Below are 24,744 nucleotides of genomic sequence, written 5' to 3'. Positions count from 1 at the left end.
GGACACAATGTCTCCCTTTGTAAGGATTACAGGAGTAAAGAAGTTTCCTTACTCCAAGGCTCGGACCAGAACAAACGTCACTCTTTAGTTAGCCTACCTCCTTAAATAAGTCTTATGTCACATTTCTCATTTGGACTACTGTAAATGTTATGTATACCGTTACATTTAAGGTTTGATAACCAATTCACTGTGCACATTCAGGTCCCCGATTTTAGCTTTTAGTCATCCTTTAGTTCCCTAGAAATAAGCCTCCAGTGGGTGGATATTTATTTTTGTCTGTTTTAATCGAGAAAAAAGTTGGCAGTATCAGATCTGCTTCTATGTGTAGGTTTTCTATTCTTTTATTTAAATTTTAGTAAGAGAAATTAAATTAGAAAATAAATAATTCCAAGCTAATACAAAATCTCATTGAATATTTTCAGAAATGTCTATAATTCATAATCAACTTTTTAAATGCAGAAAACAAGCTAAGAATTTTTGCATTATTGTTAGTAAAACTTAAGTATGGGATGTGGGAAAGACTCGATCCTAAAGATCCAATTTTCTAAGAATACATCCACAATAAAGATTTTTAAAATAAAGTGTTGCAGAAAGATGTAATAACTAAAAAAAAACAAAAAGTAACTTATATCATGCAAAACAATAACGACTCATACCTCAAGTTGTAGATGGGTGTGGTTACATGTATGTGTGTGATTTAAATAATCAAACAGTGAAATGAGAAAATGTCAGGTTAGAGCTCCCTCAACTATTATGATACCAGCTAACAAGTGCTCCCAATATTAAGGAATTCAAAGCTAGAACACACAACTAATTCTTAATTTGAATTTCTGATCCACAAATTTCTTTGAAAGTTAAAGATGTGAAAATGTTTGGGGCGCCTGGGTGGCTCAGTCAGTTAAGTGACTACCTTCGGCTCAGGTCATGATCCTGGAGTCCCGGGATCGAGTCCCACATCGGGCTCCCTGCTTAGCAGGGAGTCTGCTTCTCCCTCTGACCCTCCCCCCTCTTGCGTGCTCTCTCTCTCTCTCTCTCATTCTCTCTCAAATAAATAAAATCTTTAAAAAAGGGGCGCCTGGGTGGCTCAGTTGGTTAAGCGACTGCTTTCGGCTCAGGTCATGATCCTGGAGTCCATGGATGGAGTCCCGCATCAGGCTCCCTGCTCGGCAGGGAGCCTGCTTCTCCCTCTGACCCTCCCCCCTCTCATGTGCTCTCTCTCTCTCTCATTCTCTCTGTCTCAAATAAATAAATAAAATCTTTAAAAAAAAAAAAATCTTAAAAAAAATGTGAAAATGTTTTGACACAAACTGATACAAAGAATTCTACAATATCTGCAGGGGAGAAACTCAGAATACCAACATACTAACTCAAATGCCAATTTCTGGGGCTATTTATGTAATCAAAGCATGCAGTCATAATCTATTTGTAATACAGGTTTTAAAGTTTACTCCACCCTATTTGGAATAACGTGCTGAGAATATAACCAAGGGATCCAAACTTAGAACATCTATGGATAATAGTCCTACTTCCATAACCACTTCAATTCTGTGATTTTTATTTGATCCTATCAGAGGACGAGAAAGACTATGAGAAAATAAATCCTGTGTAGTGATGCTCATTCTGAAGGCTATCAAGCAGGTCTACAATTTATTTTTCCATCCAATGCTTGGATCCTTTTTGCCCCTACTTTCTCCACAAAGCTTTCTAATATTATTGAGAGGAGAAAAAAATGGGTATGAATCCATCCTAACATCAAAGAGCCACAGCTCATATCCTTAATTTGGCTTAATGATAAATTGTATGTTTGCCTGAATCCCTAAATTGCATTTAACTCTGACTTATACGTAACTTACCAATTTCATGTTTTCACTCAATTGTCTTCATGTCCAACTGCTGTGAATCTACACTGGCTTATCTCCAATCATATATACACAAGAGCAGAAGTCTGGTCAATCTAATTCTCTATGCATAATCCTTTGTCTAGCACCACACATAATTAGTTCAAAATGCTTCCTGATGTTAATCATACACAGATGTAAACACATGGACTTTTTTAGGGGCTCATGTCTTAAACTGAAGCACATTTAGTACGTTAACTGCCACAGGCATTTATTATCACCAATTTTGAGTGCCAAAGGAAACTGCATATTTGAGAAGAACACAGAAAATTCGTACTCCATAAAACACGTAAGATACTGATATATAGTTTATAATCAATCTTCCTAACATGCTTTCAAAGAAAATAGATCCTAAATAAAGCTGCACATTCTGCAGCACAAGGAGAATAACTGATTCCAGTTCATAAGTCTGAGGAAAAGAACTAAAATATTAAGTACCATGGTCCTCCTTAGCAAAACCCATGCATGCCCAGAACTGTATACATTAATACTGAGTTTCTACCAAAAAAAAAAAAAAAAAAGTTGGGGTGCCAGAGTGGCTGTCAGTTAAGCTTCTGCCTTGGGCTCAGGTCATCATCTCAAGGTCCTGGGATAGAGCCTTCCTGCTCAGTGGGGGGCGGGTGGGGGTTTGCTTCTCCCTCTCCCTCTCCTTCAGTTGGTGTGCGCGTGCTCTCTCTCTCTCCCTCGTGCTTACTCTCCCTCTAATAAATAAATAAAATCTTTAAAAAAAAAAAAGGAGTTACCAAAATGCTAGTCAATATGCTTTGGCCCCACTAAATGGATGTTTATTATGGCCATCTTAAAATATTTCCTCCCCCTTTTTGACTGTAAGGCAGCTCAAGTTTTTAAACTCTTACAGCATTAAGGACTGGCAATTTACCCTTATTCATGTCTTCTTAAAAAAATAAGATTCACATTTTCTTTATAAGTTTAAACATACTGGAGTTTTCAAACAAATGTTAACAGTAAGGATAGTTTACACTCAGAAATTTCAACATTTTGGAACTACAACATTTTATAAAAAGCCCATTCAATCATACATGTTTCTTAAAGGTACAAACTTTGTCTTAGACTATTTGTACTCTTCCCAGAGCCTAGCACATAACACTGAATAAACAATTATTTGACTGGAGGAAGGGAGGAAATGTGGAGAATTACACAACAGAGTCAGCAAAAGCTGAACAATGGAATTTGCCACACTGTATTCTCCTGGAAGATGGGGTAATCATGTGGGTTACACATTTGTTCAAACCATTCTAAAATTTATTTGCATGGCAATGATCCCAAATGAAGTAAATCACTACTAGACCACCTTACCATCTCAATCTCAACAGCTATTTTGGCCTAGTATAATACAGTAATGGTGGTATTTTTTTATTTTGTCAAGTAACATTCACTCTGATCGTGCAGTTAGGATTATACATCTTCTGGAACCTCAAGGTAATCAGGCAGTAATATAAACTACTCTATCCTAATCAAATCCATATATTCAAAAGAATTTCCAAAAATCATTAACCTGACCTCCCTGAGAGAACACCTAAAAGCGGACAGATGTGTGTATTTAAAAATATTCCTCATGGGCCTGCATGTAGCCAAAACACGAAGAGGGCTCGCCATTATCACTCTCGCATGGATAACCTGGATGTAAATTACTTATTCTTGCAGATTCATTCTTATCCTAACAACAAATCTTTATATAGGTTCAAAATTACTTCTGTATAAAAATCTGAGGCTTCAGGGCGCCTGGGTGGCTCAGTCGTTAAGCGTCTGCCTTCGGCTCAGGTCATGATCTCAGGGTCCTGGGATCGAGCCCCACATCGGGCTGCCTGCTCGGCGGGAAGCCTGCTTCTCCCTCTCCCACTCCCCCTGCTTGTGTTCCCTCTCTTGCTGTGTCTCTGTCAAATAAATAAATAAAATCTTTAAAAAAAAAAAAAAATTTGAGGCTTCTACAAAGCTTTCACTAAAATTTTTATGTAACTAAAAGGGGGGGGAAAAAAAACCCTGCCCCCAATGCATAATAAATTTAATCTCATACTCTATATGCTCGTTAATTTGCTGGCAACAGAATACAAAATGTTTTCTAATTCCCCTAATAACTATTAGAAGCTGGTAGTTTCCGTACCATTTGAATTTTGTTTCATTACACTTTCCTTAAGAATCTGCAAAGATCAGATTTCATGTTTTAGATCATGTAAATAACATAAGAAAGTTGCAGTTTTGAAATTTATATGGGTCAGTAATCATGCACACAAGAGAAAAAACTGAAGACCGTGCTCTTCAGTTTCAAAAACATATCTGCACCTATTTTCAAGATAAGATTAGCTTCTCAATAAAAGTAAGAAAATGATGACTCATCAGCCATGCATGCTATAAGGAGACAGCCTCTACTCTTTGACAGCTCAGTTTTTCCGAACTTACTGTTTTCCTGCACCCTGGCCACGAAGCCTGTGAGAGGTATCTGTGGAGTCAACTGAGGCATAGGGGGAGGGGGTGGAGCAATAGATACTGGCAGCAACAACACAGTGTGGGGGAAGTACAACAGATAAAGGAAAGAAAAGGAAACAAACAAAAAGCAGAAGTCAGTTACAAGGACCACAAACATAAGTACGCAAAGAACAGTTTGCAAATGAAACAAAACAAAACAAAAAACAAAACAAAAACCTGCAGAACCTTGTTCATTTCCCACCAGCCAACCTAAACTGAGTTGTTGCTTAGCCAACTGGTTAATTTTTAAAAATACATTTAATTTAATCCTAATGTTACACTGTTAGGGGAAGATTTAAGCTTACCATCACACTCATTTTCATGCAATGAATTTTCAAATTCTAAGTAAAGACTTTTAAAAAAATGAGTAACAGCGATGTTTCCAGGATATTGTGTCTTTGCCATATCACTATAACCTAGCAGGTATGTCTAGATTGAAGGTAATGTTGTAAATTAGAACCCAAATAAATATGTCATGGAATAGCTGTTTATTCCATATATAAAGACACTATCAATCACAGGTTTCCTTTAAAAACAGTTCTTAGATCTAAATTTATACACAGCTCTCCAGGAAAAACCCTTGTTACTGTAAAACAAGGTCATTATTATTTTCTAAGGTAACAGTTTTATTTGTAAAGATATCCCTCCTAAATTAACTAGGGAATAAGAGTGTTCCACATACCATGTTAATTGTTCATTGAGTTTCATAGGATAAGTACTTCACAAGTGACCTCCTTCATTCTATCACTGTTCTGAAATAGGAAACCTGATCTCATAACAGGTTAAAATATGCAATTATCTGCATTTTAGTAATTTCTAACCAATCACTGAGTAGCTGTAAACATTCCAATTTCTTTCTGGAGAGGACATAATTTATAGGAAATTGATATCAAATGCTCACGTGGGCAACAAATGTATTAAAAACTGTAGCAAACTAGAAGTAAACATTCCTAAGTTTACCACTGTGTCCCATTTTTAACAAGACAGTAACTGCCAAAGATTGCTTAGAAAAAGTCAACAGGACTGACTCGCAAAATTCTGTTTACTGGCAGTCACCAAAACGTGACACTAAACTGACAGAGAAAAACCATTTATTGGTTCCCAAGGATCATTTAACCAAAAGGTTGTTTCAATTAACCCAATGTATAAATTTTGTTGGTAAACATAAAAATCTGAAAGAGGTTCAGTATTCAAAGCAGCAATAACTTACCAAAGCAATGTAATTACATTAATACTCATTGTATGGCTAAAATTAACATTCGATTCACTATGAAACTGGTCCTCATTGATTCTGATACTTTGGATATAGAAGGCTCTTAAATAAATAAAATGTTACAGTTTTGATTTAAAAACAAAACAAAACAAACCTCCCACAAGCCTAAAAAAATTGTTTAGAAACAAACCTTAGTAACTAGACATGCTGGTTAGTAAGAGAGAAAAAGAAAAGCTATGCTATGAAGATACTAGTCATTACCACCACGTCCGGACAGAAGGGGAAATATGCACATCAAAACACTAAAAACATTTACAGCCTACTACTACTACAGCAACCACCACTACGACCACTATTACTACAACACCAACAGTAACTCAGATTGATGGATAGTTATTTTGACACATCATATTTTTAAAATTTGAGTCCAAATTTCCTTTATAATATCTAAAAGATATAGTCACTTAGTAATGAAAAGGTCTTATTTGAGAATAAGTAACCCACTGAGCACTGTTAAAATAAAACTACACAAACATATATTAGGTGAAGTGTCACCAAAAACCCTATTTGCAGAGTGAACTAAGTATCTAAGTGAAGCAAAGAAAAATAAAGAACATAAAGATGGGATCTAAAAACACAACATATTATGGAAAAAAAATTAAAAGATCATGAAACTACTGAGGCTAATAATCAGATAATCCATAGAATACTCAGACTCTAGCTACCTTTCGTTACCAAAAGGAAATCAGGGAAAATGTGAGATAAAATTCTAACGGGTAAAGTTTCTTGGTAGGTAGCCTAGATGAAAATTTTAGTCTGGAAAAGGACTGTATAAATTTGGGGATTATCTGTAAATTTTGACATTTTTGCTAAAGTGTTTTTCAATTCTTAGGAGTTTTTTGCTACAACACAATCTTGAACTCTAAAATTTACATTCGAAATAAATAACTTTCCTCTAGCTCTGCTATAAAATACATGTTCAGAACACACGTTATAAATAAACTTAAAACCAACTTCTTAGGGAAACAGGGAGTACTCAGTGTTTTTTACTAATACAACATGCAGCTCTAGAAAGTAGTTACAAGCGCCACATGGGAAAGTGTGTTCTAGTCTATCTATGCCCAGTGTTCGCCTCTTGAAGCCAGTAATAAATACTGCACAACAGGCTCATGTCAGAATTTTTTTTCCTTTGTCAATTAAGCATCCTAACACGGAAAGTGAAATTAATGATTACCCTAAGCAATTCGTACTCCCTGCCATTATAACTATTTTCTTATCTTTAAATATCTTAAAGCCTTTAAAAACACTGATTGCAGTTAGTGTTGAGATGTGCAATTTGACATGAAGAGAAAGAAATCAGAAGAAAATCCTCCCCACTGTTACAGTGATTAGAGACAGAATAAGCAAGCATCACAAATGTTTTTAATGGTTTTGAACTCATTTCAGTACAGGTTAACAAGCTTAAAAGTGATAGCCAGCAATTTCACTGTATTAAAGAAAAATTTCACAATGTTCTTACTTTCACTGCTACTGAAGTGTCTCAAACATGCCAATAAAAATAAACTCAGCTTAATTTCAGTATTTTTCTTCTCTAGTTCTACTTATAGTAATAAAAATATATTAAACCATTAATTAAATTTTAGTAGGTAAGTATACTAAGTCTGAATTTTTTTTGAAAGTGTTAAGCAATTATTTTTGTGATAAGCAGTAGTTCTTAAAATGGCAGGATTCAAGGACTGACTTCCTAAAGCAAAAATAAACATGAAATAGCATGGTTTCAATTGTTGTCTATCACTGGCAAGAACAACAGCTTCAAATAATTTCCTTCAAAAGGAACTCCACTGTTGCTGTACGCCTGCAAAGCACAAGCTTACTTGAATTCTGAGAATAAAGTGGACCTCCATTAACATGAGGCTGAGCAGAAAATGGAGCAGTCACAGAGGGAGTTCGTCTGTATCCACCAGAAGATGTCGAGGAAGTGGTAGAGTTGTGTCGAGAAATCTGCCTGGTCATTGTGCCATACTGGGAACCAGGAGCTGAGCCCGGGGCTGCGGAGAAGCATTAGTCAAAAGCAACCAACAAAGAACTTGAGCAACATGTGACCTCCGATGGCAGAACAAAGAGAGGGGGACTCTCAGTAAGAAATACTCATTGCTTTTTACAGCCCACAGCATAAAATAAAGAGAAAAGTGAAGGTAAAACACAAATAGCTCTCTGAAGTTACAAACAAAAGGAAAAACAGATACTGTGTGGAAAGCTGCAAAAGTAAAATAAGTAACATTCTTAGACCTTTTAATTTAGCAGAATCCCAAATGGTATTTCGCTAATATTGTATGTAATTTTTTTCTGTATCATTTTAGAATACATAGGTTTTACATGTGAACTATGTCTCCCCAACAAAATAAGTACCAAAAGGTAATATGAAATGGAACGCATCGGTTTTCAGATGTGAATGTACTGACAGTTGGTTTACAAACTTGCTTTTCCATCGCCAAATCTTCAGGAACACAGGTTAAATTATAAAAGGTAAACAGGCTAGCATATTTTCCACATATACTGCTATATTTATGTGAATGTTTATTGTGTTAGCAGTTATAATCAAATACATATGATAGCAGAATCATTTTTATGAGAAGCACAATTTCTAGTTTCAAAGTACTTATATATAGTATCAGATTTGTTACCTCCAAACTTTTAAGAACAACATACTTCCCCTTTCACTTAAATTTTTGTAACTGCCAAAAGTGTAAATAATTTTAGACTCTGTGAAATAATTTTCCAATTTTAAAGTAGCTTTATATAGAAGATCCATTACCTTTCTCCATATTTGGAGGGTTTTTTTCCATCTTATACCCAAAACAATCTTTTTTTATTATCATGCATATCTAGAATGACTAAAGTACTAACAGTTCTTAAAATTTTATTCAACACCATCTTTACCAACATTTCAAAAGTTTAATATTTAAAAGGTTAATAAAGTTCAAAGCCTCTAAAGTTAACCATACTTTCCAAAGGTAACTTCAGGATTAATGTTAGCCTCTTTGCCCCACCCAAACATCTAACCAGACTAAGTAAAACGAGTTTATTTTCATTCAGTTGTGTAATTTCACCTCTCCTAGAGGTCATACAAGTTATTACATAAAACCATACAGCAGAGGTTGTTCATTTTAAAAAGTGCTAATAAACTTAACGTTTTGGAGCTCCCAAGCCATAGGCAGTCACTAATTATTTGAATCATCCCCATGCTCATTTTCTAAATAGAAACACATTTTAAAAATAATTCTATTCAAGAGCCTTCATGAATAAGAAATTTTGGATAGCTAGGGTTTCCACAGAGCTAAGAGGAGATCTCTTAATGGAGATCTCTGTAAAATGATTTTTTATACTTCTCTGACTTATATAAATCCAAGTTATTTTCCTTGGTGATCTAAAACTGAAAACCAACCATTCAGCATTTCCAAACTGTGCCTATTTCAGAATTTACTTTAATGTCTTATTATGTAATAAATCATAATACCAATGGGTATATGATTTATATAATTACATTATATACAGAAATATTATATATATAATATAGTTATATATACACTAATATGTATACAACGTATGTAATGGTTATGTATTAATTTATTTACATAAATATTTATTTTGTATATGATTTAAAGAAAAATAAGATAAATACCCAGCTCCACGAAACAGTGTATTACCGGTATCACCAAAGCTTCCTGTTTGTGCCTTCTAGATCCCAAAACCCAAAAGGTGTTAAACATTCTTTCTTTACAGTTTCGTTCTTTTAAGTCACAGATATATATATCCTTAAACAATACACAAAACACAGATAAGTTATAATTTATAAACTTTTATAATGGAGTTATTATGCATGCTGCTGACTTGCTCTTTTTGTTTTGTTTTGTTTTTTATTTAACATTCACCCCTGGAGGGACGCCTGGGTGGCTCGGTCGGTTAAGCATCTGCCTTTGGCTCAGGTCATGATCCCAGGGTACCGGGATCGAGTCCTGCATCAGGCTCCCTGCTCAGCGGGGAGCCTGCTTCCCCCTCTGCCTGCCGCTCCCTCTGCTTGTGTCCTGTCTCTCTCTCTCTGACAAATAAGTAAATAAAATCTTAAAAAAAAAAAAAATTCATCCCTGGTGGTAAGCATATCAATATTGTTATCATCCATTTTTGTTGCTTTATTTGCATGTGAGCATGCCACAATTTATTTATCCATTGTACTGTGATTACACATTTGGGCTGCATCCAGATTTCTGCTAATATCAATGCTACTACTGTGAATATTCCTAAATGTGGTTCCTGAGTTTCTCTACAACACTGGTTCTCAAACTTCAGCATTGATCAGAATTTCACCTCGAGGGCTTGTTATAATACAGACTGCTGGGCCCCAGTCCTCAAAGTTCCTGAGTGAGGAGGTTTAAAATGGGATCTGAGAATTTACATTTCTAACTAGTTCCCCTATGATGATAATGCAGTTGGCCTGGGGATCACACTCTGAAAGCCACTGCCCTAGGACAGTGGTTTTCAAATTTTATGGTTTTAGTGTCCACTCTTTAAAATTAGAGAATCTCATCATTATATTTATTCTAGTTATCCCAAAGAAGTATTCTTCGGAGTTGAAAAAATGCGTGGTGATTGATAGCCCAATATTTAAGTAATACTCATGTGGTGATTTTGTAGATTCACCTTATGCAGAAATCATAATTAGTGAAATGTAATGTCTTATCCTGTGCAACTTTCCATTTTACTTTCTATGGAAAACAGTATTTTCTTTGTTTTCAGTATATCTGGATGGGGCTGATTGTGTGTGGAGAACCTTACATTTATGAATATTTGAAAAATAAATTAAATGATTGAAACTGAAAAACTAAAAATAATTTTAGTATATGTGCTGCCGAAGCGAGCACTGAAAAAATAAAAATAAAATTAGAGAACCTCAAAAAGCTTTTGCAGAGGTGGGTTATAGCAACAGGTAATTACTATAACAGAAATTAAAACTGACACATCTTTAAAACACATGAATATACAAAATACAAATAAACATTCTGTTAGCTGTCACAGCAATGATTCTATCATAAGTCATACAGCCTCTGGAAACTTCCACCGTAGTACATGAGAATGAAAAAGGCAAACAGGTCTTAGTATTATTATGAATATAGTTCTGACCCCAAAAACTCCATAAAAGGATCTTAGCATCCCCCTGGGAACCTCTAGCCATATTCTGAGAACCAGTACTCTAGGGCAGATATCTAGAAATAATATTAAATCTAAGGTAGAAACCTGTTCAACCTGACTAGGTAACAACAAATTACTTTTCCAAAGTAAGTGTATCAACTAATAAACTCCCACCAGCAGTGTACTTTCCTGTTACTATACACCCTCATCAACACTGGGTACTAGTAAACTTCTACATTTCTACCTATAAGGTGGATATAAAATAGTATCTCACTGTGATTTTAACTTTCATCTTCCTGATTATTAACTAGGTTGGGGACTTTTTTTTCATGTGGATTTTCTGGCAATAATTTTTATTATTAGGGTCTTCTTTTTATTATCTCCATTTGCCTCTTTTCAATGTTTTGAAAAGATGTGGCTAGACAGCTTTATTTCACCCAAGCTGAAACTCAGCTGTCATTTGAAACATTTCATTATCCATTTCTATCTGGATTATTGCTCTTGTATATTTCTAGGCTGAATGGTTTCATCCTATCTATGTATTTTGAATTCCTAATATGCTCAATCCAGTCACCTCCAATTTAGGGACAATTTAAATGTATCTGATTAAGAAAAAAAAAAAACTTCTTGGCATCCCAGATGCCAGAAGTACTGAGCTATATCAGAGTTTTTCATACTGTGATCCAAAGGAAAGCCTCAGGAGCACCCCACAACCACACATCATTTTCTTTTCCATCTAAATTCCTCCTGTCCCCCATCTTCACCCCAATCCTTTGACTGTATACACCAGGGAGTTCCAAATGAAGTTTCACGTAAAAAAATATTACTAATTTTAAAATATCTTTTTGAACAATCACTGCTATAATTTTCCTTAAAAATCAAAACAAGCAACAAATATAAACCATATTAAATTGGTTACAAATTAAGCATAAAAACATTTCACATTTCAGAGACTGTGATTTTGTATTTAACTGTGTAACTTCAGAGGCCTTTCACCAGAAGAAATTAGTGTAAATTAGATTAACACTTTAACCTTTGTATTACCACCTACAACCTAACAACTATAAAAGCTAGCAGTCTAACAGAGGAGTTTATTATGAATTACAAACAGTAAGTTAAATCACTCCAGTGGTTATGCAATCTCACCTATCACAGTGTTCACGGGGAGAAGTGGTGGAAGAGGTGGTGCTGGTGGAGCTCCAGAAGGAGGAGGGACAGAAATGTTTTCTAATAAAATAGTTTATAATTCAGGTCAGAGGACAAGAAAGAAAACTAAACATTCTGAAACAGTAAGAAAGTACCAAGTTTTGGAAAGGAAAAAAAAAAAAAGACACCCCTATGTAAAGCATGTCCAAATGAATATGAATTCATTTTACTAGGTAAAAAGGACATTGAGTTCATACCTGCATTAACTGTAAAATACGCATTTTTATAAGCAGCTTTTTCTCCTTTTTCAACAACCTCCTTGAGAAGCTAAGAATTTTCCCTAACAGTTTGATTATTAAATATGTATTTTTTAACACTATAAAGTATTCATTTCATTTACTAAAAAAATCAAGGGATTAATTTAATGCTCTGCAATGATTTCTTAAATTTTTCTATAATCTGAAGAGTAAAACACTTCTCCAGTTTTAATCCCATTTTATATTCATAGCATTTTACTAAAATATGTATGGAATATTATACATAAATATAGTAAAGTCACAGAACAAGCTAATGCCAGAGTTGAAACAACAGCCTACAAAGCAACGTCAACTCACTGGTATTAAAAAACAATAACAACAACAAAACAACTCACTGGTATATAATTCACATTAAAGACATTCATCCTTTCAAGTATCACAATACTGGTTTGCTCTTGAAATAAGAACTATCATTCCTGACTAGTGCCCAAGGCAAGTATTTCCAGAGCAAAATGGCCAAAAAACTATTTAATAATGTTATGTAATATGCTTTGTATGTAAGAAAGAGCTAGCAAAATCCTAAAGTCTCTGTGAAAGTCTCCCTAAAAATGTTCTTAAATTTGTTGTTAGCATTTCTTCTAGCAACAATCACATAAATTTCCTAAGTAAATTTTATCTAACTGTTTCAGACTTTCATAATAAAGCTCATGAATTCCAGCACATATTAAAACACGTCAACACACAACACACCTGGTCCAACAGTGGGCGGTGAAGGTGTGGGCACGGCAATGGGAATGCCAATACTGCTGCTTCCACTGTTTTCTCGGCTTCCGCTCCCTCCACTGCTTCCGCTGCGAAGAAACAAGTTTGAAAAAAGCCATTCTAGACATTTATCCAAAGACAAATTCAAAGCCACTAAATACTCCTTTTATGATATGTGTGTATGTTAAATATACAAAACAAAAAGTTTATAAAAAGTATTCAATACAATTTTAACCCTAATGCTTAACGTGGTTGCGTTTTACTCTACTTCTCAAACTACTGGAAATCAGTATAGTCCTAACATAGCACACAGAACCATCAGAAGAGATCATCCTACTGAGAAATGAATGACCAATAAAATCTCATAGTACAATGATCCAACAAAAGTTTATTTAAAACCTACTATGAAGAGCAGTAACTAAAGCAGACATGAACCATGTTGCCATGGAGCTCACAGCTGAGAATGGGAAAATAGACATTAAAAAATAGCATGAAGGATGCCACAAAAGATAATGTACAAGATGTTACAGAAGTTAATAAAAACTGTAACCAGTTTTAGTCTGGAATTAGTACCAAAATCTCCATCCCATCTCAAAGAATGGTGATAAGACAGGGAAGCTTTCTGGAAAATGAGGAAGCAAACCAACAACAACAACAACAACAAAGTGAAGCTTCAGCATGCGGCATTCTAGAAGAGTCGATACCGTTAAACTCTAACCAATTCCTTACTATTCTAATTCCTGTGGATTTACTGTCCCTTTAGGCATTTGACCTCACACTATCCAGTTGTTTCAGTAACATGTGCATGTACGTGTATGCACAAGTATATATGTGCATGTGTAACCTTAGGCTCCATATTGACTTTAAAATCAACAAGCCCAGAAACTGAAGAGAGCAAAACTTGCACTGTTTAATAAAATTTTTTTTTCTCCAATATGATTATTCTATAATTACATCATCATATGTTAATGAAGAAAAAGAAAAAGAGAACAAGCTGTTTATATGCCATAAATTGCTGAATGTGAAGGCCTCCCTCCTCCCTCAAGCCAGGTGGTCAATATCCTGTTTTGTGCCAGCACTGCATCATAGACATATGAAGTTTTTGTACTTACTATGCTCTTCTACAATTATTGGCTTATATGCCCTTTTTCTCACATGGGGGGGGTTAGAAAATTACAGCCATATCTGGCCCGATCCAATTTTTACAACCTGTGAGCTAAGAATATTCTTGTCATTTTCAAATAGTTGAAAAAAACTGAAAGAGGAAAAATACTTTATGATACATTAAAATTATATGAAATCCAAATTTCAGTTCCATATGCAAAGTCTGACTGGAATGCAGCCATGCTCATTCATTTATGTGTTGTCCATGCTGCTTCCATGCTGCAATGACAGAGCTGAGTAATTGCAAGAGACCATATGGCCCACAAATCCTAAAATATTAACAATCTGGCCTTTTATTAAAAGAGAATGAGCTTCTAGAAAATGAAACTATATCTTATGGGCATATCCCTGCACCTAATGAAGTAACTCTTAGTAAGTGGTTGTTGTATATGATTAAACTATTAATACTTCCACTAGAGAGAAAAACCATGCTTTATTATTCAAAAATGAACACACACAAAAGAATTTGGCCCTCAATGAACCTGTTACAGTAACTGCAGATATCAATATAATAATTTGTTTACTAACAGTAGCAGTAACAACAAATTTCCATTACATAGAACCTAAGAGGCTTGACATACCCCTACTTAATTGAATCCCCCAAAATGATTTTGCTATATTTCCCTAATATACCAACCTAAAAGTCAAGGTAAAGAGAGATCCCTTGCCAAGTTACTAAGTGATAGATAAAACTGAAGAATAAAGCTATAAAGTTAAGCTAATAACAATAATAATAATAAAATAAATTAAGCTATACAATAAATTTGTTGGACTTTATAAAAGTATCCAAACATGGAGTGGCTACTTCTGGGGAAAAGAAAGTAGAGGCTATAACTGGGAAAGGGCCTAAGGGGGACCTTCGGGGTTGCTGGTAGTATTTCATTTTCTGATCTGGGGATGGTTACGTGGGTATATTCAATTTGTTAAACCATCAAGTTGTATACTTAATAGACTATATGCTTTTCCGAATGTACATCATGCTCCATAATCAAGTTTTTAAAAAATTCACTGGGGAGGTAATTTCTAGAACTTTTTTTTAAACAACTTAGATATTCTAGTCTGTCAACTTCTTAACAAATTCTTCCTCAGATTTAAGGTGTCTTTTTTCTTCCAACCTCATAAAGTTTAAATCATGTTGTATAATTTCTGATATTTCATCTTTTATCCAAAAATATTTAAGAGTGGTTGCCTTGATCTTTGTTAAATAAATGTTCTAAAAACCATTCTTAGGGCTTGATCCAAATATGCATTTATACCTCCATCAAAAAGAAAACATGGGAGCCTGGGTGGCTCAGTTGGTTAAGCGACTGCCTTCAGCTCAGGTCATGATCCTGGAGTCCTGGGATCGAGTACCACATCAGGCTCCCTGCTTGGCAGGGAATCTGCTTCTCCCTCTGACCCTCCCCCCTCTCATGCGTGCTCTCTCTCTCTCTCTCAAATGAATAAATAAAATCTTAAAAAAAAAAAAAAACATAGTGGCAAATCTGCAATTAGTACAAACTTACTTAAAACCTAAAGAACAGGAATTATGGCATAAATTTATTTATAGAAACATACAATATTACCACCCCTCATCTTTTATATTCTGTATTAGCATTAGAGCAATACTTTACTCAGCAACTTTATAGGAGTTTGTCACCAATCAACCACCCCCACTTGCAGATATTCAAAGACTCAACCTGAAGGTTTACCTGTGTGTCCTTGGTCGCTGGTTTAAAGAAGCTGTCCTGCCTGGACTATGCTGACTTCCAAGCCTAGCAGGACTTGTCATGTAGTCATTAGGAACCGTTGGGGGTTTAACAGGTTCCAGGGTTTTGTAAGGAGTATTTCTTCTAAAGAAGCATAACAGAGAAAGAACAATGAATAAGAAAGATTAAATAGTATTTTCCCCAAAATCTGTGATTGTCTCTTTGTAACCAAGTATAACACAAGTTTTTTTTCTTTAATTTGTAATAATAAGTTCTGTTTAAAAAAAAATCTTAATTGGGGTATATAAATTTTGTTACTATACACAAAAACTAAAGTTTGTTACTTTTTCTCATTAAAACCATAGGAAAGGGTGATTTAAAAGTTCTAACCTTATTTCTAAAAATGACTAATTTTTTAAATGCTCAATAATATTCAACTTTGAATTATACATTATTCCCAGCTCAGTGACCCATAAGCCACTGTCCTTGTACATTATAAAAACAAAGTATCTCCCCTGCAATTTATTCCTACCTCAGTGTAGAAATATATGAATGAGTACATTCTGATCCTATGTAATGCCATAAATTTCTCAATAAATGGTTTTAACTTTTCTATTTAATAACTTCATATTTTTTTTTCAGGGGCTAGGGATTTACAGAATGAAAATGGAAACTAAGATTCTGTACAAATGCTGATTATTAATCCCTGTTACTATAAAATAATCATTCCTCACCCCTCTACCAAAAACGAGAAATCTACTATTTGCCTTCCTGCGTTAAGATGAACTTTCAGAAATTTCTTACCAATATTCAATATTTTTATTGCACTGAGAACTGAGAAGGAAGAAGCCACCAACTGTTCTTTTCTATTTCCCCAACTGGCCTACCCCCAAAGCTCAAGTACGAAGGACCCTCAGATTACCAGAAACACAGTTAAGAGTACTCCAGGTAGAGTCCCTAAGTTTCAGGTGCCAAGAAGATGTGCAGACTATGAAGCCGAACTACATAAAATACACCGCTTATTTAAAGTCCTGCAATATGAATATTGTAAACACATGTAAAAGCACCATATGGAATCCTCTGGCAATTTCATTAGAAATAAACTTAGGCTAGACTTATTTTTTTCCCCCCAAAATTAAGAGATTAAAAAAAAAATAATGCTTATTTACACATACACAAAAGAACCTTTCTAGTACAGACTTCTATAGAGAATATTATAAAACAAGCAGATTCACTTTGGATTCTGTTCAAAGAAATAAGAACCAAAATGAATTTGTAAAAGGTAGTTCACATTGAGAGGGTCCCATAGCAAGGACCCATACGCTTACTTAAGTCACAGAAACATCTTTTTCTTTCGCATATGGATTTTCTTGTAAAATGTAGTTGAATTCTTACCCCAATGTTCCCCGGCCTGACATGGGAGGGCTTGGTGGTTTCTGAGTAGGAGGATTTGTTCTCGACAGCGTGCCAGTTCTTGCAGGCTGGTTATTTCCATGCTAAAATGTGGAAAGAAAAGCCTTTATTTTTATATCAAATTGTTCTGCTGGTGTTTTGACACCATTTATTATTATTTTTTTAATATCAGAATGTGAAGTAAGGATTCCCAGACAGTTTTAATAACAGACTTTGGTACTACATTTTAAAAAGTCAAGAAACCACTTGCACTTGGCTTTTCTCCTATTATCTTGTGCTACTCATACCAATTTATGGCAAATACAGGTGTGATTACTGGATTTTCTACATTATTTTATTGTTAAACATGTTCACTGAGATCAAGCTGATTTGCAAATACCGGATTTCCCAAAATTTTTTAGATGTGTACATTAATAAAAACTACAGATCTCAGTGTCAACTTGCTAAAATATTCATTAAGATAAAAATCATCTTTATCTTAACAATTCAGTAACAAAGTCAGATATGTCTGGAAAACCTAATTGTAAGTCAATAAAAGCAAGGCAATTATCAAAAAATGAGCAAAGCAATAAATGTTAGCAAAATTAATGTTCCTATATAAATGCAGATGTCAATATATCTTTGATATATTAACACATCCAAGCTAAATGTTGCTGATTTGAACTGAGTTTATTTAATCTACATAAATCCTATGGGAAAAAAGCAGACAGACATAGGAAGAGTTTTCAAATTTTAGTGGCTCTGCAGCCTCTATCAATATAGAGGGAATACTGTGGATCAAATGATAAGTAGTATCTCTTACCTTGGCTTTTAGCCACTTTACGTTGGCAAAAAAAGGGGGGAAAAAGTAGAAATTAATTCTAAATAAATTATATCTGATAGGACACGTTTACATTTATAGTTATTCAATTCATGTTAATAAGCTTTTACCCAGCCATATTTCAAATATTTTATAAAGAAAAAAGTATCCATAAGCAGTATGGAAATAGTCACATGTATCAAATATTTTTCAAAAGAATATATTCGTAAGGAAACCACCACTTAATTATGCCGATCTCATGCAAGTCCAATAATGTCTTAGGTCAGTATTTTATCCTATGAAACTAATCCAATTGAATCACAGATGATAAACATTGATTTAAACAGAAACACCTAACACATTCAATGTAAGGCTACTTTAAGACATCAGTGTACAAGGCTTTACTGAACCATCAATACCCAAGTATTCATTAGATGACTGGTAATATAGTATTTTAAAAACTGATAAACTGTAAATGTTAAAACTCAAAATCACATGTTGCTTCCAAATTCAGAAAAGGACGTAGCACCTTGGTGTTTAAAACAAAACAAAACAAAACACTATGCCCAGTAGCAGCTTAGCCAGATTCTAACTAAGGCATAAATAAACAGGGTCTAGAAACCCTCTCATTTGTAACGTATGAATCTAAATCTGAGCAGGCCAACAGTAGTAGGAAGCTGTAGGTTGCTTTAGTTCTAAGTTTTCTTCTGAACCAGTTTAGCTAATATTCAAAACTGAAGATGATTGCTTTGATCCTAAAGGCTACTTCTATGAAAGATGACTAGCCTACACTGAAGTAATATGTACTATAAATAATATGAAATACTGTGTATAATCCTAAAGCATCACTACTTGTACTATGCCACTGAAGAAATATCTTTAGGTCATAGAGTCTAACCTTGTATATATTCTTTAACATTTGCCCTTCTAAATATGAATCTACCATTTTTCAGGTGACCATAAAGACAACATTAAGAAAGTCAACCAAAGGAGGAATGTACTTTGTCTTAGATATATTCTCACTTCCAGAAATTATGCCAGAATTTTGGTGTTCTTTAATATGTTCTTTAATATAGTGTTCTTTAATAAAAGAATGATATTGCTCGTTTTTATCAATGTCTGGAATCCTACCTAGCTGCTACATATCACACCTGGATTTAGAAACTGTAAACCTGAATAACATTATTATCTTTGGAAATAAGATATACTAATGTGACAGCATTACAATACACCAAATACTATCCTAGTCTAAACTTGGCCTGCTTCTCCCTCTCCCACTCCCTCTGCTTGTGTTCCCTCTCTCACTGTGTCTGTCAAATAAATAAATAAAATCTTTAAAAAAAAAAAAAATTCTAGCTGAACTCTGCTACTATGCAATGGTGTAACCTTTAACCTTACATGGAGCTCCGCCTCCTCTATCAAGCATGTATTTATGTATACAGACGTGTTTGAGTTTCAGAGTGTTAGAAGAAAAAAATCTCTGTATTTTACAGCTTAAAATACTGTAATTGTTAGCGACCTACAAGATTATTCCACTTAAATATCCCCAAAACACAACCAAACTAGACTTTTATTTTCTTAAGATCTCAATTCATTTCTTTAACATTTACGTTTATGGATGAGCCACTTTACCATTTCCCTGGAATCTTAGGTTTAAAACAATAGAATTCTCTTTGATTCCTCCCTATCTTCTGGCCCTAAGTAAATCATAAGCTTTGTATACCACAGGTGCTGAAAGTCTAAAAGGCCAGCCAATCCTTTCTTTGATATATGACTCATTAGCTTACTCCTTTGTTTAATACAAGTGAAACCTTGATAAAATACATCTTATATACATTTGGTAAAGCTTTAGTTTCTCTACTAATAAAATGTAACAAATCCTAGATCACATGGTCTTTTTGAAAAACACATACATTGAAAGTCAGTCCTTTGTAAATTATGAACCAGGCTATAAAGCTGTTAATTAAAAATAAATTTAGGGGTGCCTGGGTGGCTCAGTCAGTTAAGCTTCTGCCTTCAGCTCAGGTCATGATCCCAGGGTCCTAGGATTCAGCCCTGCATTGCGTTGGGCTCCCTGCTCAGCATGGAGTCTGCTTCTCCCTCTCCTGATGCCCCTCCCCAACTCCCCACCCTGCTTGTGCTCCCTCTCTCTCTCTCTCTCTCAAAAAAATAAAATCTTTAAAAAAAAAAATTTAGGGGCGCCTGGGTGGCTCAGTCGTTAAGCGCCTGCCTTCAGCTCAGGTCATGATCCCAGGGTCCTGGGATCGAGCCCCGCATCAGGCTTCCTGCTCGGCAGGGAAGCCTGTTTCTCCCTCTCCCACTCCCCCTGCTTGTGTTCCCTCTCTTACGGTGTCTCTGTCAAATAAATAAGTAAATAATAAAAAAAAAATTTTTTTAAATTTAAATGTCTCTACTAAGTATTCAGGTCTTCTCTAGTCTGTAGCTTACTCTGAAAACTTGTGCTCTCTTATAAAGTTCATCTTCTTTACATTCTCCTTCATGTATGTATTCTGGTAGTTTCCTTACGCTAGGATTCTCTTATCCATATCTTACACTGTTTCCAAAAGTCAAACCAGACTTAAGATATTTTTTCCATATTTTTAATTCCTACCAAACTTATGTGTGACCATTTATTTCAAAGCATAAAATGCTTTAACATAATAAATATTTAAATAGGGCGCCTGGGTGGCTCAGTTGGTTAAGCAACTGCCTTCGGCTCAGGTCATGATCCTGGAGTCCCTGGATCGAGTCCCGCATCGGGCTCCCTGCTGGCAGGGAGTCTGCTTCTCCCTCTGACCCTCTTCCCTCTTGTGCTCTCTGTCTCTCATTCTCTCTCTCAAATAAATAAATGAAATCTTTAAAATAAATAAATAAATAAATATTTAAATAATACAAATACCAAAACCCTGAAATTTACATCACAAAAGAAAATATGATGGAATACTAATTTCGGAGTATAGCAACCTTAACATGAAACTTGGTAGCTTTAAGAAGAAATATTAATATATTTGGATACAATTTTTTAATCTGTATATATTTTTTTAAATACCCAAACATTAAAGTCAAAAGCCAAACAACAGTATGAAGAATTATCTGCCAATATATAAGAAGCTCATTTCCTTAACAGAAAAAAGAACTCTTACCAATCAGTAGAAAAACAAACTTCTAAATAGAAAAGTGGTAGACAAAAGATAAGAAAATAATTCTAGAACTATAGCTAAGTATAGCTTCTCTCTTTTCCTTCTCATAATTTTGGCCCTAGCATTTGTTTATTACTATCCAAATTTCTAACCTTCACGTACTTCTGTGCTCTAGAAATATTTAATTAAGCTGGCAATGATCTTTCAGAGAAATCAGAAAACAGGAGAAATAGAGTGGCAAGGAGACAACTGGGGAAAAAATAATTGTGTATATATTTGTATATCACAGAAACAAAATATGGACAAATATGTCACATATCAGCTTAAGATATATCGTTCTCACAGACCATCCACCCTCCTACTAGTCAAAAATATATTTAGGGGCGCCTGGGTGGCTCAGTTGGTTAAGCAACTGCCTTCGGCTCAGGTCATGATCCTGGAGTCCCGGGATCGAGTCCCGCATCGGGCTCCCTGCTCGGCGAGGAGCCTGCTTCTCCCTCTGACCCTCCCCCCTCTCATGTACTCTCTCTCATTCTCGCTCTCTCAAATAAATAAATAAATCTTAAAAAAAAAAATATATATATATATATATTTAAAAATAACCTGTACATACATGTGAAATAAACTCAGTATCTTAATTAAAAAAATAAAAATACATAAAAAATAACCTGTACAATATAAATGTACTTAGTGCCACAGAGCTGTACACTTAAAATGTTAAATGGTAAATTTTATGTATATTCTGCCACAATAAAAAAAAGTTAAAAGAAAGAAAAAAACCCATGTCAATATCCCTATTACATAAACCAGATCGCCAAAATTCACATCTGCATACTTTCAATATATTATGCAGCATTTACACTTCCCATTTATACATATATGATGAAACAGTTTCATTTTCTCACCCAAAATTTCCTTGCAAAATTTGCTTTCATCTTCTACTCTGCTAAGTACTATGTATTAAACTATTAAATATAATTATTAGCAGAGAGGGGTGCCTGGGTGGCTCAGTTGTTAAGCATCTGCCTTCGGCTCAGGTCATGATCCCAGGGTCCTGGGATCGAGCCCCGCATTGGGCTCCCTGCTCAGCGGGAAGCCTGCTACTCCCTCTCCCACTCCCCCTGCTTGTGTTCCCTCTCTCGCTGTGTCTCTCTCTGTCAAATAAGTAAAATCTTTAAAAATAATAATAATAATAATTATTAGAGGAGGGATAATATAGGATATTCACTAAGATGGTGACAAATTTTTTTTTAATGCATGTGTATTGTTTTGAAAGAAAGACAACTCAAGACTAGGCCAAAGGGGAAGAAGTGAGTGCGAGTGTGTGTGCGTGCGTGTGTGTGTGTGCACATGCATGCATAGGTATATGTGTATATATATCAATTTTAATCCCAAGGCAGTTAATACAAAAAGAGCTCTTCCAGACTCTCAATATTCAAATCCTGTAGTTCAATCTAGTCTAAAATATCTTAAATTAAAATTGAATTTAAGCTCTTTTACAAGCCTAGCCACATCCCCTGGGTAAAAATAAAAGAAACAAACAAGTAGCCTCCTCTACATTTGCAGTGTTCCAACTTTACATCTAGCTTCCAAGCATGACAGTAAAGGGGAGATTCCAATAATGTCCAAGGAGAGTAGAATAAAAGTCAGTATTGTCAGTCAGCTATACTCCCCTCTTGATCAGGAACCCCAAATAATTCAGAATGCAACAGATCTAGCAATAGCACTTGTCAAATCAGCCAGTTAGGGAAAGCTTCGAGATTCTAGCGGATTCCCAAAAATTTATTATAAAAATTCTGAAAACCAGATATAAAATCAAATAATGGTCCTCTAGAAAAGGGACTACCAAATTTAAAAGGAATTGTTTATCCTGAGCAGAAATGGCTAAGAATTCAGGTCATTCGGTATGTTTACAAAATGACCCACAAACGCCTAAGAAGTTGACAGGCTACTGATATCCTTCAAGAGCAACTAAATTAACATGGGCAACAAATAATCTCTTTCCTAAAAGCCTGCTGGAGCAGCGGAGGGGGAAGGGGATGGGGTGGTACACAAAACAAAATACAATTTTTTATTCTTAATAAGTTGCTGGAACTATAGCCACATCTACAGAGATGCACTAACACATATACATATTTTGAAATAAAAGGTTTAAAGTATTTACAAATTATTTTCTAAACCAACTCTGTAAAGCATATAATTTTTTTTATTTTTAAATATTCATTCAGTAGTAAAAGCAAGACATGGAATTCAAAATAAAATTTGTAATATTAGTCTAGGACTCAAATGGCTTAACTGATGAATAGCCATGTTAAGTTTTATTGTCTTCTTTTTTTTTTTATTAAGTTTTATTGTCTTCTTGAATACAACCTATTTCACAAATAAAATTCTGCCTCAAGCTTAGTATAATTAATATCAAATAACTGTTCTTTGAAAACTGTAATGCTAGTTACTAGCTAAGAGAATCTATTAAGAAGATTATTTTTATTACCCTATTTCCTATCCAAAATATTTACCAGATAAATTATTTCAAGTTAATACAATATAAAAATGCTTACCTTGACACCATGGCCCACATCATCCAGAACTGTATAGTCAATAGGTTTCCGAATATACCTTACAGGACGCTCCATATTTGCAGGTGCTATTATTTTGTGAGTTCTTGATGTATTCTTATTTGTTGTCAAAATACCAATCTCTCTCCGAGCCACTTTCTCTTTATGAATGTCCACGGTCTGTATTTTAAATTTGAACAAAGAAAATATTATTAGGCATTAACTAAATAATGTCCATATATATTGGGCCATATACAACGTTGGACCACAGGATGGTACTGCATGTCTATTTTCGAGTGAATACTGTATCTTTCCCTTCAAAATTAAGGCAACTACTATCTTTGAGGCTCAAAACGGGGAATATCTAAAGATGATTAAAAGCACCAACTGATTTAATGGATCTGGTTCCAAGACAATTTCCAGGAAAGCAATTTTCATTCCTAAAAAGTCAGCGTGTATGGAAAGGGAGGGAGGTCCTGCTCTGAGAAGCTTACACTTTACTGGGGATGCAGACCAGGAAGAAAATCAATAATTACAACACAACGAGGCAGTGCTGTAGTGACATGTGCACAGTGTCTGTGAAATTACTCCAAAGGTGTTCAGAGCCAAGATACCTAACTAGACTGAGAAGTGCTCACTTAAAGACTTTATAGAGTCTGTAGGTTCTTAAGGATAAATAGAAGAGGTAAATACGGAAATTATTCAAGGCAGTTATTCATATTGCAGAAAAGAGTATAAGAGAAAAGATGGTAAGTTAGAGCAAAAGTTATGAACTGGCATCATGCAGCCTACCTAATACTGGCCTTTATGGCTTAAAAAAGAATTTTGTTGTTGTTTAGTTGCCAACATTGAAAACTAGATAAGGGGTGCCTAGGTGGCTCAGTCAGTTAAGCGTCTACCTTCGGCTCAGGCCATGATCTCAGGGTCCTGGGATCGAGTCCCATGTTGGGGGCTTTCTCCCTCTCCCCTCTACTCGCGCTCTCTCTCAAATAAATAAATAAATAAATAAATAAATAAATAAATAAATAAATAAATAAA

At 34.8% G+C, this 24,744-nt stretch overlaps 1 protein-coding gene across 14 annotated transcripts in view; it reads right to left on the bottom strand.

Moving 5' to 3' along the window:
* ABI1 (abl interactor 1) overlaps nt 1–24,744 on the bottom strand; it is a 137,808-nt gene that overhangs the window by 6,525 nt on the left and 106,539 nt on the right. For 2 of the 14 annotated variants that reach the window (XM_044915519.1, XM_021687136.1), the window contains 7 exons: nt 23,710–23,886; nt 18,015–18,029; nt 17,195–17,295; nt 15,803–15,943; nt 12,936–13,036; nt 11,929–12,009; nt 7,470–7,643 (listed from right to left, as the gene is read on the bottom strand). In XM_044915519.1, the coding sequence (XP_044771454.1) occupies nt 7,470–7,643; nt 11,929–12,009; nt 12,936–13,036; nt 15,803–15,943; nt 17,195–17,295; nt 18,015–18,029; nt 23,710–23,886 (790 nt within the window). Of the gene's footprint in view, nt 1–4,316; nt 4,404–7,469; nt 7,644–11,928; nt 12,010–12,935; nt 13,037–15,802; nt 15,944–17,194; nt 17,296–18,014; nt 18,030–23,709; nt 23,887–24,744 lie in introns of all 14 variants that reach the window. The other 12 variants (XM_021687132.1, XM_021687128.1, XM_021687135.1 and 9 more) reach the window with 11 other exon arrangements.

Source organism: Neomonachus schauinslandi, chromosome 5 (genome assembly GCF_002201575.2).
Source record: "Neomonachus schauinslandi chromosome 5, ASM220157v2, whole genome shotgun sequence".
Lineage (NCBI taxonomy): Eukaryota > Metazoa > Chordata > Mammalia > Carnivora > Phocidae > Neomonachus > Neomonachus schauinslandi.
The sequence above is the reverse complement of the archived record's forward strand: the minus strand, read 5'-3'. Positions and strand labels throughout refer to the sequence as shown.